The sequence below is a fragment of the Punctularia strigosozonata genome (genome assembly GCF_000264995.1).
Source record: "Punctularia strigosozonata HHB-11173 SS5 unplaced genomic scaffold PUNSTscaffold_14, whole genome shotgun sequence".
NCBI classification, from domain to species: Eukaryota; Fungi; Basidiomycota; class Agaricomycetes; order Corticiales; family Punctulariaceae; genus Punctularia; species Punctularia strigosozonata.
The window spans coordinates 636,479-655,644 of NW_006767446.1; the positions used below are offsets into that span (position 1 = coordinate 636,479).

Sequence of the window (19,166 nt, forward strand, 5' to 3'; positions counted from 1 at the left end):
GAGAGACTCGGGAGATCGCCTGATTTGTTCGGGTGAGGGATGTGTTGTGTAGAATGGCTGTGCACCAGAGGCGAAGAGGATGTGGAGAGGATGACCTAAATAGGAAGGTCAAAGACTAAATTAGGATGGGCTCCACTAGTGAGCTCCAGAGAATGTAAGGGAAGATAAAGCAGACGACAATACTGCAACTATTGCAGTGGATAGACGAATATAGTGCAACTTAGCACTATAGGGGAGGGCAGATTCGAGGGGAAAAGAGTACTTGCTCATTACTACTACAAAGACAGTACTTATACCTACTGGGTCGCGGCTATGTTACTTCTGAAACGAACTATATACGACAGTTCATATACAACTCTTTAGTTCTAACGAACGATCTACTTGATAAACGAGGTGGCAATAGGCGATATATGAGAGGTTGAAACGAGGTACTTGCAATCTATCTATTTTGGGTACTAGTACAAAACACAAACATGAAACAGCCTAAGACGATATACGAGCACGATGACGATGACGATATACGAGGGACTAACGATCTACTAGACGATGACGATATACGAGTTTCTTGACGATATACGAGGGTCCTGACGATATACGAAGTTCCTGGCGATATACGAAGTGTGGAGTGAGCAATATACAAATGGGCAACAATATACACGAATCTGAAACGACACTAGTCCAAGATCAGAAATATACTTATACAAAGGGAAATCTTATCATGCGGTTATCGTAACCATAAATATTCTTGCAAGAAAGGCATGTCCAGTATCTGGATGCCTAGTTCAAAGGGCGGCGCGGGATTCTTCCTCCAATATTTGGAGAGCGGTGTTATCCTTCCCCTCGATATAGTCGGCTATCAGGGGATATAAGCATGGGTGACCCATAAATAGGGACGAGCGGGTCATATTGACGGGTATGTTTTCAGGGCGGAGGCGTCGATCGTTGAGAGGGAGGAGAGGAAGGGAGTGTCGTTGTAGATGTAAAGTGACGTTGGTAGCAACCACTAGTTTTGCGGTGGCAACAGGACAGCCGAAGGGAAGTGGTCCATATTCCTTCTTGATGGGAGGCAGCTGTGGTTCGCGCTTATTGTCGCCATACTTGGCGACAACGACGAGGTATCCTACTCCTGAATCGACGGGCATACGGCTTCTTGAAGCGGCGATACGATAGTACGCGTCGGCCATTTGCCCAAAGATATTGTCGTGCGAGCGGTATCTCTTGCGTAGCCGCGTGACGTAGATGATGTAGTCTCCGACCTTTTCTTCTAGGATGTAAGAGATACAGGCGCTAGCGGCCATTATCTTGTTTCCAAACATAAGACATAATCGTATTACGTTGCCGGGCTGCAGGAGGTTGGTAGTAAATGGAGGACCGTCGAGTAGGAAGAAGATTCGTGGATCATGTAGCCACAGGTTGAGTGCTACGAACTGCAAACATAGAGGAGGTGCGCGAAGGAAAAGGTCGGCTGCCTCGATAGGCTGGTAGGGAGAAGCTCTGGGCGGGCGTGTTTGGTATTCTGGTACAAATTCGACAGTAGTAGTGATGTGGACCTCGATGTGGTTGACCTTTTTGGGGCACTGCGGAAACAGAACCCTGATGTACTGAGGGAGTGACGACCTCTCGGCCTGTGCGAGAAGCGCAGTGGTCTCGTTATCGGCTAGCGGAGTGCGTTCGAGTAGGTGAGGATCGACAGCGAAGGGCTTCGCCCATCTTGTTAGACTACGCCATATATGTTTGGCAATTGCTTTAAACACTTGCATGCTGACTGGGTAGTTGGTGAGTACGGTGGGGGTTGCCTGTTCCTGAACGCATGTTATGGGTATGGCGTCTACGCGTCACGACTTTCTAATCACGTGATCACAGTACGTTGTGAATTTGGGTGTTTTGGCTATGTCCGAGCGCCAAACAGATTTGGTGCACGACAACGTTACAATGTCCTGGCCATTGAAGCTGGCACAGCAAGAATGGAGACCGACTATCTGAAGCTCAGTAATCTACATCCGGAGACTGCACGTTACCCATCGCGCCTGACAAGGCGCCAACGATTCAATGCCTGGATGTTCCGACGTGATCTCGTCACCCAAGTGGAGAACTTCCACCACTTCCGTAGGGAGTTAGGGGAGCTGGAGATAGTCAACAAGCCAGTACCAGATGAGGAGATTGCGCAGACAAAACAGGTGCCGTTACGGGCCGAAAACTACCCGCAGGGGACAATCCAAGGGAACATTGATGCATTGGTCGCATTTTTAAGGCAAAGTGGTTTGGGTGACATACCTGGTCTGCGCAATATCGCGGAATATGTCGTCTTGGTGCATGGTGATTTGCTCACAGGCGAGCGGATCCATCAGATTCAAGCCTCAAGATCCATCAAAGACTCACCATCGGTGCAATTCTGGTCCCTCATCTTCGTCATGGGTCTGTTTCACCTTAAGATGGCATGCGCGGATGCAATCTGGAAGATCTTCTTGATGCCGTCCAGCTCGCGAGATGACCCTAATTTGTTAATCAATCACATCGCACAAATCCGACCAAGGGACACAGGTACTTTTACAAGCAAGACGGGCCCAGGCTTTCGCCGGATGCACGAGGTCATACAACATATCGGCACCGTGTCTCGAGTCGATTGTTGGTGAATCAAAGCTCAAGCTGTTCAATATGCATCGTTGGAAGATTGGGCGGTGTCGAATCCAAGTTGGGATGACGTCGTAAAGCTCTCCTACGAGCTTGCACGCAATAACGTGGCGGATCGGCAATTTCACCGCAATACCTTGAATGCGCTGCCCATCGCATTGCGCAATCAGGAGTGAGAGAACCTATTACTCCGTCAGCAGTACTTTCTCCTCTACGAGGAGCTCACATACGCACTCAACGTGGGAGATATCGGACGTGTCGAACTTTGCATGGTACCTTGGGCCTTCATCTTCAAAGGCTGCGGAAAGCATAAATATGCTAATCATATCATTACCTTCCTCCATGACCTCCACGTTGTCTATCTGGAGGGCTTGAGGTGCGTCATTCAAACGGAATACATGCCGATCCTGCTCATGTCGTGTTCCAGACAGGCAATCCAGAAGAATATGTTGTGTAATCCTACCGGCAAGCGGAATTCACGGCGTCCGATTGACTGGCTTGTTGAGCTGAACAATCTGTATATCAAGGTCTGAGCTTTGCACACAGAGTTCTATGGGTTAGTGCTAATGCGAGAGCAGAACATATACGGTGGGAGTTTCTCCAACCGCACTGTCAACCACATCCTCAAAGAATCGCCGCTCATCGCGGCATACCAACACGTTTGTGGGCAATTTGAACAGATCTTCCTGCTCGACCGACGGTCTACCAAACATGCAACCCCGGACATGAGACGGACGTTCGAACAGCTGGCGGCATACATGAGATCTAACCGGACTAACGAACACGTGAAAGGTTGCAAGGCGAAGCATCCTATCCCCAACGCGATGGCAGACAGGATGGCAGACTTGATATTGAATATGTCGATGGCTGGCGGTATGACGGATCTTCCAGATGATGGTTTGCGGGCGGATGGACTTGCACATGCGGAGGAGGGAAGTGATGTGGCAGCCACGGTTGATGTTGTGGAAGGTGACGAGGTCCTGCGTCTTGAGATCGAAGACTTGGCTGTGGAATAAAAACATTAGTTAGGTATGAGGACTTGCATATCGGCGGTTATGAATGCGACATACCTGCTCGTCCCAACCTCCGACCTGAATCTGCGTCCCTCTGTGCCTGGACAAGTCGATGATGGGCGTCGCAAGGCCACACGCGTATGTATGTCCCTGCATGCCGAGTTGCGAGGGTGAGTCGACGCAAACGTTCGCGTGTGCCGTAGTGAACACGCTGTGGACGAAACAATCGGCAGCACTCATTGGAGGAATCGCTGTGGATCCTGGCATGGGTGCCAGATCCATGACGGACTCTTCGCCGATAATGAATGGCTGTTCGTGTATCGTTTGCCGAGGGATTGCAATTGCGACATCGCGACCGGTGTTGCGTGAGTGGGATGCAACGGTGTGCGTTGCGAGATGCGTCGCATGGACGGGGAGATCGGCGCCATTCGAGGTCATCGTCGAAGACGTTGGCGGCTGGTGGTATGGCGTCGGATCGTGTGGATGTTGAAATGAGAATGGATGAACTTGCAGAGGTGGAGGAGGGAAGTGATGGGGCAGCGACGGTTGATGTCGCGGAAGGTTGCGAGGCCCTGCGTCTTCAGATGGAAGGCTCAACTGCAAAATGAAAGCATCAGTTAGTACGAGGACTTGTGTGTTAGTGGGTGTGAATGCAACGCACCTGCTGGTCCCAACCTCCGACCTGAATCCGCATCCCTCTGTGCCCTGACAAATCGATGGTGGACGTCGCAAGGTGGCCTGCGTATGTATTTCCCTGCGCGCTGAGTTGCGAGGGTGCGTCGACGCGAACATTTGTGTGTGCCATGGTGTACGCACCGTGGACGAAACAATTGGTGGCACTCGTCGAAGGAATTGCCGTGGATCCCGGCACGAATGCCAGGTCCATGACGAACTCCTTGCCGATGACGTATGGCTGTTCGTGCGTTGTATGCTGGGCGATGTTGGCTTCGGTATGTTGTGGGCGACTCTCCGCGTTGAAGGCCGCGTTGTGTGGCGCGTCGCGACGTGGCACCTCCCGGGAATTGATGTTCGTGATGCCGGCGTTTGTGCTTACAAGGTCTGCTTGCTTCGCATTAGCAAAGAGTCGAAGAAGGAAAAATGAACGTACAGCTGCCAGTGTGGTTCATCGATATGTTTGAGAGGTTTTCCTTGTCAGTTTGAGGAAGGTCGGATTGCTGGGCACGATTACTTGGGTGTTTCGGGCATTGCTTTGAAGACTTCTCTGCAGAAATGTCAGTAGATGTGCATGACCATAGTCTGATGCTTACTATGGCCATTGCCTCCGCAGGCCGTGCAATTGTCGACCGACCGAGACTGTCGCGCACGACCTGCCCGAGCTGATGTTGCAAGCCGAGTCTCGTTCTCCAGAGCTTCTTTGGGTGGTCTTGAATTGACGATAAGTTTGAGGATTTCGTGACCGAATGTGTTGGCATGATCTGAGCGCCAGCGCGTCCCTCATATGATATCTTCAGTGGTTTTGATCTTGCCATAGTGGGCGCAGTCCACGATACGTCGCACCAGCGCATCTGAGAAGAATAGCGCAGAGCTGAAAATTTCGAATGCGCCATCGCCCAGCGCTCTGCGACCCGCTTCCTCCCGCCAAGCAAAGAGGGCATTGCACAAAGCTTTGTCGTGATCGTCCGAGGTGTAAGGCTTGATCGTTACACGGCGCATTCCAGGAGTGGGCTTCCTGGGCGGCGGGACTGTTCCAAGCTTTGCGTACTGTCCAGGATCACAGATGTCGCAGCAGGAAACAGGCATGCGTGGAGCACAGCGCAGACAACCACCGGCTTTGGAAGAGTCGCATATCTGATGGTCAGATGCTAATGAAGGTGTGAGAGTAAGCATGTGACTATGATATGTAGCACACCTTTCTGACTCTCCTTTGCGTCGAAACATTCAAGAAGAGGCTCACGTCGACATCTCCACTCAGCGCGACTATGGGCATTGATCAAATTGTCGACAGTCAGGTCAAGTTCGTCCTTGGATTTTGCTTCAACAGCGGAGCTCTTGCGAAGTGCATGATAGAGCTGATGTCGCTCTTCACGTTGTTCATCCAACGAGGGATTGCGGTTCTCATTACTGTTTCCGGTACTGGATGTACGAATGTCAGTCTGGTGTGCTCGTTCATCCGCTGCCATCTCCTTTCGAGCACGTTTTGCTGGAGCTCTTGTTGGAGTGTCTCTGTCCACCGCCGCCTTCCGCTTATTGCTTGCTTGCTGTCTCTTCACCTTCGCCTTCACTGCCCATTCTCTCTCCGAATCAAAGTGCTTCGGCTCTGCAAGGAGGAGAAAGAAGCCCATCTCGTCAACACCTCTGGCTGCCCGTCCACTCCGTTGTTGAAGCTCTTCCGTGGTGAGACGTGCTCGATATTGTACTACAATTTGAATCCCATGTTGATCCATTCCCTGCAGTTCTCCAATGAGCTGGATTCTGGCGACGAACTGACCACTTACCATGCCGTAGGCATCCGTCGCAGATATACCCCAAATGGTACCATCCTTGAACTGGTTCATAACCTGTTCTCGGAATTCTGGTGACATACGTGAGTGGAACCACTTGACCTTTTCCTTAAGGTGTAACGGCAGGCGTGCACACAATTGTTTAGCTGCACCCTCTGCTTCTAAGCAGCTGTCGTGGAATACAACCATCTGAGAAAAATCCCATGACTATACAGCACTACATAGTCCAATATAGCATCCATAGTTTCATAGCAATGTCAATTTGTATGGGTGCTATGGAGCTGCCTGCAGTTGCTATAGAGGTACCTGCCAGTGCTATAAAGTGCTATGGGTGCTATAGATCACACTGCCATGGCTATATAGCACAGAGCCAATGCTATGGGCATTACAGATACTATGGCAATTTGGTAGTCATCATATGCTCAGTAGATGCTATGATTAATCAGACAAGAAATTAAAATACTTCAATAATGATTAATTTTGAAAGCAAATATTTGAATTGCATAACTGTCTACAAGATTACACTCCTAGTGCTACCAGCCAGCTTACGTAAGCATCTCACACAAACATAACCATACATAGGTAGCGTCGGAGGCGAGGGTGGCTGTGAGGGGTGAGATGCGACACCCGACCACGTTGGCGGCTCGGGCTCGGGGCTGGCAGAGGGCGGGCGTGGGGCACGGGGCACGAGAGGCGACACCGAGCCTGACCGCTTTGGCGGCTCGGGCTCGGGGCTGGTCAAAGGCGGGCGCGGGATGGGGTGGGAGCCGTGCCAGGCTCGTCGACGGGGGAGGCAGCGGGGACGGGGGAGGCAGCGGGGTCGCGGCTTGTTGAGGGTGGTTTTGATGTTCCGATGAGCGGACTTGAGGGTTGAACCACATTCTGAGCCGCGTGTTACTGCACCTGGGAGGGGGCAGGGGTCAACGCGCCGGAGAACACGCTCTTGGTCACCGCGCCCCCGCTCTGGACCTGGCTGACGATGCCCTTCCAGATCAGCTCCCACACGGCGGGAACGCCGACCATGATCGTCGGCTTGAACGCGACCATGTCGCCGGAGCAGCCGCGGATGGACTGGTCCGTCAGCGTCTTGATGCGGCCGTAGCCGATGGTCATGCCGACGAAGAAGAGGCAGAGCTCGACGATGTATTTGAGGATGTGCGTGAGCGGGAGGTAGGCGAGGAAGGCGTCGTCCGTGTTGAAGTGGTGCCCGAGCAGCTTGTACAAGGTGCCGATGACGGCGATCGCGTCCGAGTGCGTGATGACGATGCCCTTCGGCGCGCTGGTCGTGCCCGAGGTGTACATGATGCACGCGACCGAGGACGGCGTTGGGAACCGATCTTTGGTCGTGTCGGGGGAGAGCGGCTTTCCCCGCATGGAGCTCGTTGAGGGTGAGCACCTGGATGTTCTCCCTCATCTGCTGGATGGAGTCAAGCACGGAGGGCTTGGCCTCGCCGGAGTAGATCACGATCCGGAGCGAGGGCGTGTTGCCGATGACCTTGGCGAGAACGGGGAGGAGTTCGGCGTCGGTGTAGACACCGCCGCAGTTCAGTTCGTTGAGCGAGTGCGTCTGGCCGGCTTCGCCTAGCAAATCATAGGCAGTTGCGATGGCTGTGGAGATGGACGCGCAGGTGTGCGCGACGAGTTGCCAGTTTAGGCTGAACGGTGCGCCCATTCAGTACCTGTAAAGGGAGATACACGCTTGTCGGACGCACCTGGTAGACGCATAGACGTTGAAGGTGTCGTCTGCGGTGACGCCGAGGTCGACGAGTCCCCTTGCGACCTCAGACACGGCCTCCTGGACCTCGAGGTAGTTCAAGTACTTGTAGTTGCTCAGCTGGAAGTACTTCCACTTCTTCGTCTCCTTGACCTCCTTCCCGCCGACGTTCTTCGTCACCTCCTTCTCCTCCTTGATGATGTCGACGACGTCGTGCCAGCCAAGCGCCTTCTTCGTCCCGTGCGTCCGCGCGGCATAGAGGACGCAGTTGTGGATAGTCTCAATGCCCTCGAGCGGCTGCTTGAGGGGCTTGTCGGCGCAGACGACGTCGAGCCCGACCACTTTGGTGGCTCGGGCTTGGGGCTGGCAGAAGGTGGGCGCGGGGCGCGGGGCACGAGAGGCAAGACCGAGCCTGACCACGTTGGCGGCTCGGGCTGGGCAATGGGTCGAAGGGCGGGGGCAGGATGGGATGCGACGCCGAGCCCGACCGCGTTGGCGGCTCCGGCTGGGCGGCGGGTCGAAGGGCAGGAGCCGACGCCGAGCCGGACCACATTGGCGGCTCGCGGCTCGGTGTTGGGTAGTGAGCACCAGCCCGACCACGTTGGCGGCTCGGGCTGGGCGGCGGGTCAAAGGGCGGGGGCGGGGTGAGATGCGACACCGAGCCCGACCGCGTTGGCGGCTCGGGCTCGTGGCTGGTCAAAGGCGGGTGAGGGGGCTGGCAGAAGGTGGGACGCGGGGTGGGAGCCATGGGGCGAGAGGCGACGCCCGACCGCGTTGGCGGCTCGGGCGAGGGACTGGTCGACAGGTGAGGGCGGGGGCGGAAGCTGCGCCGAGCGCGACCGCGTTGGCGGCTCGCGCTCAGGGCTGTTCGAAGGGTGTGGGCTCGACCAGCCCAGCTGGGCTGGTCGAAGAGGCAGAGGCGAGGGAGCGTCGACAAGGATCACAGCTTGTCGAGGGCGAGGGTGCGGGGGCAGGGGCGTGGACTTGTGTTGACGGGCCGCGTCAAACATCAGTCACGTGACCGTTGGTTGGTGTCAATGGGCCACGTCAACATCGGTCACGTGACCGTTGGTCCAAACCCGATTTTTGCTAAGTCCACATTGACCCTAATACTGTGCCATGGTTAATTAGAATGTATGTATATAAGCTTATATGATACTATGGCCCTCATACTTCACTGTACAGGCTGACTATTACCTCAAAACTAATGGATCATAACATAGTGTGAGTTGGAAAGTCTGCTATAGTTGCTATATAAGTATGTACCAAAACTATGTATGCTATATAGACATATATCCAAAGCTATGGGTGCTATATTGATGTCACTATGAGCTATGCATTGCTATATAGCTGGTGTATTAAGCTATAAATTGCTATGTAGCACCCCATAGCGACCATCATAGTCTACATAGCACCCCATAGCAACTGTCATAGTCTACATAGCACTCCATAGCAGCTAGCTGATCACTCCATAGTGCACATAGAGCTACTATAGCAACAATAGTTCAAAGGGGCAGCTATATAAATTTGGGTTTTTTCAGATGACAAACTTTGGTGGGGGGTGGTCCTCGTCTGTCCCCTCTGGGATAAGGAAATCTAGATCACGATAGCTTGTTGCTGCGTGCTCAATCCGTTGGACGGCGATATGGATATTCGGTCGGTCGTTACTCTGAATAATTTGTGTAGTCTTATCTGGTCGCAGGTGTAGAATTCGCGATACTTCAGATTGTGTCCAGTGATCCATGATTGCGGAAGCCGCGAGGGTAGGGACTGTATTCTCTGCAAGAAAACGGGTTGAGCCCAATTGAAGGTAATCTGCACGGAAATCCTTCCAATGGGCGACACAGTGGGCCTCATCGTACACAAAGTACGCTAGGTTTCGTATAAATGGTGAATGCACCCATAACTTCTGAAACGGACTCTTCTCTCCGTGCAACAGCTCTGGATTCATGACAAGCACGCAGTATTTCAAGGCACGGATCTCCTAAGACTTCATCAGTACAGCTTACATTCGATTCTGTAAAAGTAGAAGTACTTCAAATGTAGCTGAGTTGGCATCTCCACCTCTGCCCGTACTTGTTCTTCGGTCCATTTACGTGGTAGTTTGGATGCAGAAGTTGACAGCGTGTGTGCAAATGAAGCATGAGTGGATGCCATGTGTTACGATGATGTCGAAGTACGCTGGAACTCATGAAAATAAATCGTGTTCTGCACTTCGACAAGACCCTACGGTAGGTCTCTGTGGTGTGCCGAGCAAGCCGTGTGAGTTCGCCGAGTCGTGCCGCAATTTGAAATTGCAAGTTTGGCCAGCCGCTCTATCGTGTTGTGCTCCTGGTTTCCGCATCAAAAAAAGGAAGGCATATGAATCTCTCATAATCAAGAAGCATTACTCTATTTGGCATCATCCCCTAACCGGTGGGACTTGATAGAATTAAGCCTCACGTCACGCCCAGGAGCTACAACGCAATACGAGCAGTGGTTTAGGAGCCTGACTAGCAGCTAGGGTACAGCAAGTAGTAGCTTCAGCATATTATTGACTCGACACTAGCCATCTGAGACATGCCTCCGTGGGCCCCGCGGGACAACCCCTTTAACAAGCCCCACTATCGGCTCAACCGGGCAGCGCTGGTCGAACTGGTGGAAGCCCTCGGCGTCGACCCTGGAGGGAACGTCCACGACCTCAAGGCACGGACGAAGCAGGCCTTGCTCGATTGCAAGGATGAACTCATCGATCACCCGTCTTTCACAGCCCTTTACACGGACAGGGAGAACAACGAACACCTCCAAGGTCGCGTCCAGGACACAGAAGACGAGGACTCAGAACGGCAAGGCTTAGCCGAGACCCAAGAGCAAAGCCTCCCGTCCGTGTCCACACGCTCTCACTCGCGGACACCTAGCCAACGTACGAACTCGCAAAGGCTGCAGACATGCTCGGAGAGCAGAGGGAGAGAATCACTTCGCTCGGCGCGGGCACGGGCAGAGACACAACCGCTCCCTCCCCCGACATCATCAGGTGAGCAATACACCTCACTGAGTCCTTCAACATGCCTCCTTCCTTGCTTTCCCGGCCTTCTTACCAGATGTAAATTACCACCTTGCTCGTGTTCTTGCTACACACCTCCACATCCTTGCTACAGCTCGAGCCATACATTCTTGCTAGCCCCTTCCTCGGCACACCTGCTACCGGTCCAGCGGACTCACAGAAAATCCCAGGGCATCAGAGCACCAACCACGAATTCGGGTCAGAGTCGCCCAGCCCAGAGCCGGATGAGCTGGAAGACTCTGGCGACCAACCCTGCCCAGGGCGTGGGGCCGCACGACACCCACGTCTTTCGTCCACGGCACCCAGGGCGGCACCCCGTCAACAGGCTCGTCACGTCAACGAGTTCCCGACCGTGCACGCCTCTCCGATCCCATTATCATCGCGAGGCCGGCCGGCACGTGTCGCCGGGGTCGTAGCAGACGTCAACTACTACGTCATTCCTCAACAAATATGTGACATTTTCGAGAGGGGCCACAGGAGGCACGTACCTCTTCATCACCTCATGGACGCTGCCTGCATGGCCCAAGGCATCAACACGAACGCGAACCTGGCAAATCTGTGGCAGATCGAATCCGGGGGCCTAGTCCCAGTTCAGCAGCCGCTCTCGCCGGAAGGTGAGATGCAACTTTCGTTCGCCGAGTGGCTCCAAGCGTGGCAACGCTACCTCCAGTTGTTTGAGGAGTATCTCCCTCACGAATACCTGGACTGGTTCACCCATCACGAGAACATTCGCCTGCGCCGCGGCGTCAGCAGCGAGAACGTCTGGCCTGTCTGGCTCGCATATGACATCGAGATTCGCAGACGCTGGCTCAATACCCCCATCGATCCACGCAAGCATCATTGCGCGATCTGGGATGATCTCTATATCGCTCACCTCGGGAGGAGAGTACTCCAGCCGCACAGCCCTGGCACTTGCTTATGTACAAAAAACTGATAATTTTCAGTGTGCCATGTGGAGAAAATCATGATAAATGCACAGCCCCTGATCCTGTACAGGCAGTCTGTGAGACAGGTAGATGGTCTGTACATGCCGGTCTGCGGTCTGTACAGCGACTGTGTACACAAGAAGTGTTCGACAGATTTTCACCGCGTGTACAGCGACTATGTACACAAGAAGTGTTCGACAGATTTTCACCGCGTGTACAGCAACTGTGTACACAAGAAGTGTTCGACAGATTTTCACCATGTGTACGGAAACTGTGTACATAAGGAGTGTTCGACAGATTTTCATTACACGACACTGTACACAGGAGACATTGACAAATGTTCATGGGCTGCCTGGTACACGAAATGTAGTCTGTACCACACAACCGCCTTCTCCTCCCGGTCACGTGCACAACTTCATTGGTCTTATGTTACACAGGGCGACTACGCATATCTTACGGTACATGAACTAGTCATAATCACAAAAAACTACGGTGTCCCATCCGAGCACGCAAAGAGCGTACATAGGGGCGGCGTGGATGAAAACATGCCGCACCCGGCAAGGTGGCATCGACGAACGGGTCGACGATGAAAGGTCTTGAGAGAGAGAGAAGCATTGATGCCAGCAACGGTCCGGGGACGGTGGCGAGGAGCACATCCGCGACGAGTATCTTGAAGGACGGTTTTGTAGTCAGGACTTGGCTGGAGGCCGCGTCGACAAATGCGGGCAATGTCCACCACAAAGGCCGCGTCGACGAACATGTCAACAGGAAGGCCATGTCGACGAACAAGTCCACGCAACGGTCTTGAGGAGGGGTGCGGGTGCGGGCCGCTGCGATGACCAGACTCGGCGTCGATGACGAAGGTCTTGAGAAGGATGGGTGTCCACCCTGTCCCTCGCGATGGGAGGAGATCACGTCGTTGTGTGCGCCGACACAAGGGTCTTGAGGAAGGATGCGGGTCCGAACCACCGCGATGACCGGACTGGCATCGACGGAGGTCTCCCAAGAATGACGTGAGTTGTGCGCCGCGCGATGACGATGCACGATATCGACGGAGTCTGGAAAGTAAGCTGGGCATCCGGCTCCTTGCAATGGTCAGAGGCGAAGTCGATGAACACGTCGATGCGATGGCGTTGAGGAAGAGTATGAGTCCGGGTCCGGGCGATCGCAATGACCAGACCCAGTGCCGACGGCGAAGGTCTCGTGAGAAGGACGGGCATCCACCCTGCCCCTCGCGATGAGAGGAGGTCGCGTTGTCGCGTCCGCGAACGCAAGAGTCTTGAGGAAGGATGCAGGTCCGTACCACCACTACGAGCTGACCAGCGTCGAAAGCAAAGGTCCTGATAGAAGGATAAGCATCCGCCTCGCGATGCGGAGGTGCCCACACAGAGGCCATGAAAGAAAGTTAGAGATCCGTCCCATTGCGAGAGGCAGAAGCGATGTCGACGTATTCGTTGACGCAACGGTCGAGGGAAAATGCGAATGCGACCCGGCACGATGACCACACGTGGCGTGCACAGCTTCGAGCAAACACCTCCAAAGCGGAAGGGCATCTGCGGTAACGACTTCGGAACTCGTCATTGCAATCCCAAGCAATACTGCAAACAGACGTCGTCAATCATGCCGCTCGGGCCCACATCTCGGCCGCAAACCAGAGCTCTACAGAGACATGTCAATCACGCCGAAATACAGCAGGAAGACCAGACCTACCAAGTAGATATGCATCACTTCACAGGTGATCAAAAGACTTATATGGTAGGTCGACGTGCCAACAAAAATGCACTTCATGAACACACAACCCCCCGCTATGAAGGGGGGGCCACCCTCACACATCACAGAAGCCACCGCATGCCGTGACGAACTTCAAGCATTGAACTTGCATAATCATTGCAGAGCGACGGGTACGGCATAGACTAATATCCGACAGACAATCGACCATCGCGGGAGGCGAACAGGTTTTCAACAGAGGGAGCGGGAACGCGTAAGCGGAGGAACCTAGACAAGCCAACAGTGAGCAATACACATTCCGTACACGAAGAAAGAGACGCACCTTCCAACCACCCAGCCTCAATCACTCGAGGCCCACAGAAGTCGCCCTCCGCGGGTAAGGGATACCCGAGTTCGAGCGGCGTCCAACGCTCGCAACACCACTACGGCAGACCAACAGACCATTCATCATCGATGAAACGACGTGAACATGAGACGGCCTAGGCGCAGCGGTAGATCAATCGTCAGAAGGGCAACATGGAAGTAACGCGCGCACCATAGACAATTGAAGATCGACGCTCCACAGCGCCAAGGTGTCGCCCAATGGAAGATATATCATTGCCCGCTCCGACGACACCAGCGTTCATGTTGGGCGACCACGGAATGGACAAACAAATCGAGGAGCCGCTGCGTGGACAGAGAGCCCCCTCACGCCGGAGGGGGATGATCGTGGTTCAGGACAAGGAGCGGTAAGCGAGGGCGCATCGTAATATAGGCATCCTGATTGATATCACGTGATCTTAGCAACCGTACGACTAAGGCCGTTTTATTTGATTGGCCACTTGGATGATACGGCGGATGCCGAAGCGCACGTGCACATACGGAGAAACGCGGGAGCGTGGACTTGCGCCAAAACTTATCTCTGATCGATACTTGGGATTAGACGGGTTGACATTACCCATATGAGGGGATGGTTTAAGATACAGAAGATGTATGTACGTCTTAGATATATCATAAAGGCATTCACATAAACGTGGTAAAAACGAAAGCATCTCAGTAAACGTTGCGTAGCAAAAGCCTGTATCAAGAGGTAATTAACGATAACTTGCAGCTGTTGAAGCTACTTGCAGATAGCATGTGAGGGATGCGGGTGGCGAGTCTGATAACGCAAGAGCGGCGGCACGTTGAGGCGGCGGCGGCGGCGGGTAGAGTATATGACAGCAACGGCATTACGGAAGCGGCGAGTTAAATAAGGTCAAAGCGGCGGCGGCGGCAGCGTGTTGAGTATACGACAGCGGCGGAATGGCGCAGGCCTTGACGGCGGCGAGTTAAATAATGCGAAAGCGGCGGCACGTTAAAGGTGGCGGCAGCGGCAGTATTGCGGAGGCCTCGACGGCGGGGAGTTTGATAACACGAAAGCGGCGGCGGCGGCGGCGGCGGTGGCGGTGGCGGCGTGTAGAGTATGCGACAGCGACGGCATTACGGAAGGCTCGACGGCAGCGAGTTAAATAGGGCCAAAGCGGCGGCGGCGGCGGCGGCAGCGTGTTGAGTATATGACAGCAGCGGAATGGCGCAGGCCTTGACGGCGGCGAGTTAAATAATGCGAAAGCGGCGGCACGTTAAAGGCGGCGGCGGCGGTATTACGGAGGCCTCGACGGCGGGGAATATGATAACGCGAAAGTGGCGGCACGTCGAAGGCGGAGGCGGAGGCGGCGGCGGCGGCGGCGGCGGCGGCGGAATATACGATAGCAATGGAAGTGGTTGATCATGCAGTGGTGGCAGTTGTCGTGTCGATAGGTGTCGACGATTGAAATGTTCATGGTAGCGATAAGTATTTCGTGGTCGTGTTCGTTCGTAGCGGAATCTACAATATCCAAGGCACCTAGCGAGACCTATCATGATGATGAGCTCTTGATGTCTAAGGCGGACATGGATGAAGAGTCACTCACCTCGTCTTCGCCCCCTTCTTCGCTTTGTTCACCGACGTTGAAGCGCTCGCGGCGACTTTGGTACTGAGTTGTATGCAGGTTAGGACACTGTCGGAAATGGGCAAGGCAATAGATCAATTACTCACCGCGATGAACGGCGAGGAGCCGCGGCTCGTTTTGCCTTCTTCTTGGGCGGCGCATCGACTTCCTCAGAGTCGTTGTCGTCTTGTTCGTTGTCAGCTGCATCGTCGTCCAGCGGGAGGCTGTCCAACGCCGGATCGTTCATCCGACTTTGAAGGTGTGGATCAAGCAAAACGGCGGTCATGGCCTTGAGTGACCATTCCATGTCACCCGCAATTTCTTCGAGCGTCGCGAACTGTTCATCCGTTTTGGCATTGAAAAAGCCCCATTTAAGCGTCATGATGAGGAGGTAGAATCCATTCTTTGCGTTGCAAGGAAGACTGCCCCAATAGATTTTCCCCTCTGTCCGTGCGAACGGCATCGATTCCCCCCTCCACTTCGGGTTCAGGAATTTATACCATCCGACGAAGTTGACGAGGAAATCAGGCATCTCGTCGATGACGGGTATACGGTCCACCCCGCGCTTATTGTTTTGCCACCACCCGACGGCGCGAGGACGCAGCTTGTAGGTCGGATAGTTGCGCTGCACAAATAAGTATGGTCAGTTCACGCATGAAGCATCCCCTATACAACATACCATATCACGCTCGCCGCCGGCGAATCCTTCGGCGATTTCGTATGCTTCAAAGGCCGGGATAAGCGTCTCATAACACGTAGTCCGTCGCCAGCTTGTCGGAAGTCGGAGATGAGCAATGGCGGTCTTCAACCAGTTCGGAGCGTCTGAACATGACTCAATTGTCTTCGGTCGGGAGGCAGCGACGAGGGCCAAGTATGCCATTTGCCTGGGTGGGTACTCCGGGATTGACGACATTGACGCGTTTGCCGCGGCAGCACGTGAAGGACATGGCGTGCGGTCGCTTTCGGCGCGCGGAGTAGAGTCCTTTTGCATGGTATGAGAGTCGCGGTTGGGAGAGATTAAGGCGGGGTCTGGGGTGGGGGCGAAGTGAGCCCACATCTCATCGTCATCGTTGCTTTGCGGAGTGTCGAATGTGACAGGAGGCAAGCGGGCGCGAGACACAAGCACAGCGGGAGCGGTGGCAGGAGGGGGTCGTGAAGGCGATGAGTCCGGTTGCCCCCCCTCGAGCAAGCCATCGGCCGCTGGTCTTCGCGGAATCCTGGGAACAGCGTAAGACACGCCGGCGAAGCTGTCATCGTCTTCCTCGTCGGTGTCATCAACCACACGGCGGGACTTCTTGATCGGACGTGGTTTGGGCCTCATTCGTTGAGACGGTGCGGTTGGTGTAGTCATCCCCGCAAGCAATGGTAACCCGGGTATTGGCACCGATGAAGACGTGGTTTCTGACACTGTCGAAGGTGTTGTCGAGCCGGTAATAGAGCTTACAAGCGACGCCGACCTGGACGCGCGAGGGGCAGTGTCGGAGGTGAATGCCGATGCCGACATGGTCGCGGATGTAGTCGCTGATGTAGAGGTAGACGAGGATGTGGTCGTAGCGTTAGATATTGACCTTTGAATTGCCTTGTCAACGCCGTCGCCGTGCGGAGTACGCGGTCCAGGAGTGGTTGTTGTGGAGGGCGTATTGAATTTCGTCGCTGGAATTTTGACCAACTCGTTCGCGTATGCGGGTGCTTTTGCCTTACGCTTGCGTTTCGGCTTCGGTGTCTTCTGCTTGGCGACGGATCCAGTGTCCGACGTCTCGGTGGAAGCGGTGATCTGACGTGGGGAATCGCCTTGCTGGTTCGCGGCGCTCATCGAGGCGATCAACTCCTGAGCGTCCTTCTCGTTGTTTACCCTCCGGAGAGATATTTTGGCACGATCTTCTAGTGCTGTACAACACACCAGTCAGCCAAGGGTAGAATTCAACGGGATGTAACACTTACAGTAATGGAGGTCTAGATACTGCGCAAACAGAACGAAGACACTGCCTTGATAATCAGGGACAAACTCCTCGAAACTTCGCCCATCGGGCAACCTGCCGTCCGACCACCTGCTGCCTGTCAATACGGAGAAAAGATGCCGGCGGCAACGGACTTACGCAACGATGGTGAAAGCACCGTCCTGCCCTGGGGTAGGGCCTCCAAGTATCCGGAATGATATAAAGCCGGATGCTTCGTTCACCGCTTTGGCCTCAAGCTGGATAAGCTCCGGTAGACGTTTGATGGCCCTGAACAAAATGCCGTTAAGGTTTAACGACGATGGCGATCGGTTCATGTTACTCACTCATCGTAACGAAGGGCTCTATCGAGATCGCTCTCGTTACCCGGATTCGCGAGCTCCATCGCGTACCCCTGTTTGGCCTTGTGACGATAATCCTCAACCGCTTGCTTGACCTCAGGCGACTCCTTCTCGAGGCGTTCCGTGAGCCACCGTGCGTAGTCGTTAACCGGTATATCCTTGCCCTTGCCCTTGCCTTTGGCCTTCGACGCGCTCTCGGCTTCGTTCTAACCCTGACCCTCGCGCGTTCCTTGGCCCTCGCCCTCTCCTGCTGCGAGTTCTTGAGCAGCGATGAAGCTCGCGAAATCCGCTTTGACTTGCGGATACAGGTCAGCGTACGCGAAACACGCCTTCTGGAGATTCTTCGGCTTGGAAGCTTTGAGCTTGTCGAAGCCCGTAGCCGCCGATGATCCGCCGTCGTTGCGGCACTTGTTCAGGAGCCACTGGTGAATTTGCTGTTGAAGAACTAAGTACCTCATTCACCGCAAGACGTGGACACGTTCACTCACAACCTGACGCCTTACGCGCCGATCATTGAAGCTTTGCAGTTCGGAGGCCGCTGCGGTGTCCTCGCCGACGGCTGCGAGCTCCTTCGGTGTGAAACGGATAGCCTCCGGAAACCTCTCCCAGTAGGCGTCCCATGTCCTCTTCATGAAGTGGGGGATGCTATTCGGGCTCTTCTTGCCTGCCCTGCGAGCCGCTAGGAACCCAGATTTCCGCGCGTCGAGAAATTCCCTGTCTTCTGCAGAGGTCCAACGTGAACCAGGCTTGTACTCTGGCATGTCGTCAATGATGAAGCCATTGTGCTCATAAACATCCAAGACGAGACTAGCAAGGTTGGTGGACGTGGCGAGCTTGGTGAGGTCGGTGGATTCAGAGTCCGAGGCCGTGGACATCACAACCAAGGAGATGGGAATGTTCGCTGTAAACCCGTGGTTGGGAGAAACGACGGACTCAAGGCGAGCTGGCAGAGGCACGTGATACGTATCCACGCGTGGCGCAGTCTCCCCAGTCCAACCTCGTGTATCCACTCCTCCAAGTCTTCATTCCAGCTACCACCGCACTATCATGTCGCAATTGAACCAGAGAGGGGGCAGATCGGTACGTTCGGCTCACATATCTGCTATCTCCGATCTCTCATAGCACTTTTGCAGCCGTCCGCTCGAACAGTGAGCGACCCGGCAACAGTGTTAGGCACGGTAATGGAGGCTATCCTTCGTGGTAAGTGCTCCTTGTGTTTGTATAAGCTAAGCTGACCTCTCCTCAGCTCATGGTGTCGTTCTTGACGCTAGCAACATCACCCGCGGACCCTGTGCATGCATGTGTCACGGTGCATGCAATGGGCCCCCATCCCCGACCGCACAGGGTGGCGCATCGTCGAGTCCACCCACATACGTCGAAAATCCCCCGGCTCAAGCATCTCGGAAG

At 54.4% G+C, this 19,166-nt stretch overlaps 4 protein-coding genes across 4 annotated transcripts; 2 read left to right on the plus strand and 2 right to left on the minus strand.

Annotated features, from left to right (window-relative positions):
- Nucleotides 1-2,057: 2,057 nt before the first annotated feature.
- Nucleotides 2,058-2,807, plus strand: PUNSTDRAFT_75102 (uncharacterized protein; the record flags this gene model as incomplete). Its single annotated transcript, XM_007387583.1, is given in 2 exon segments — nucleotides 2,058-2,625; nucleotides 2,641-2,807. 2 exon segments carry the CDS (start codon nucleotides 2,058-2,060, stop codon nucleotides 2,805-2,807), a joined length of 735 nt encoding a protein of 244 aa, XP_007387645.1.
- Nucleotides 2,808-7,000: 4,193 nt separating this feature from the next.
- PUNSTDRAFT_47052 (acetyl-CoA synthetase-like protein) lies at nucleotides 7,001-9,564 on the minus strand (the record flags this gene model as incomplete). Its single annotated transcript, XM_007387584.1, has 4 exons — nucleotides 7,001-7,468; nucleotides 7,503-7,761; nucleotides 7,819-8,129; nucleotides 9,541-9,564. The coding sequence occupies 4 exons, from the start codon at nucleotides 9,562-9,564 to the stop codon at nucleotides 7,001-7,003; spliced, it is 1,062 nt and encodes a 353-aa protein (XP_007387646.1).
- Nucleotides 9,565-10,379: 815 nt separating this feature from the next.
- On the plus strand, nucleotides 10,380-11,797 carry PUNSTDRAFT_137926 (uncharacterized protein; the record flags this gene model as incomplete). The annotated part of the gene is made up of 3 exons (XM_007387585.1): nucleotides 10,380-10,685; nucleotides 10,718-10,833; nucleotides 10,981-11,797. 3 exons carry the CDS (start codon nucleotides 10,380-10,382, stop codon nucleotides 11,795-11,797), a joined length of 1,239 nt encoding a protein of 412 aa, XP_007387647.1.
- A 3,581-nt stretch (nucleotides 11,798-15,378) lies between these two features.
- Nucleotides 15,379-18,634, minus strand: PUNSTDRAFT_137927 (uncharacterized protein; the record flags this gene model as incomplete). The annotated part of the gene is made up of 9 exons (XM_007387586.1): nucleotides 15,379-15,388; nucleotides 15,446-15,508; nucleotides 15,571-16,088; nucleotides 16,143-17,350; nucleotides 17,405-17,511; nucleotides 17,560-17,688; nucleotides 17,745-17,934; nucleotides 17,977-18,193; nucleotides 18,248-18,634. The coding sequence occupies 9 exons, from the start codon at nucleotides 18,632-18,634 to the stop codon at nucleotides 15,379-15,381; spliced, it is 2,829 nt and encodes a 942-aa protein (XP_007387648.1).
- Between the last annotated feature and the right edge of the window lie 532 nt (nucleotides 18,635-19,166).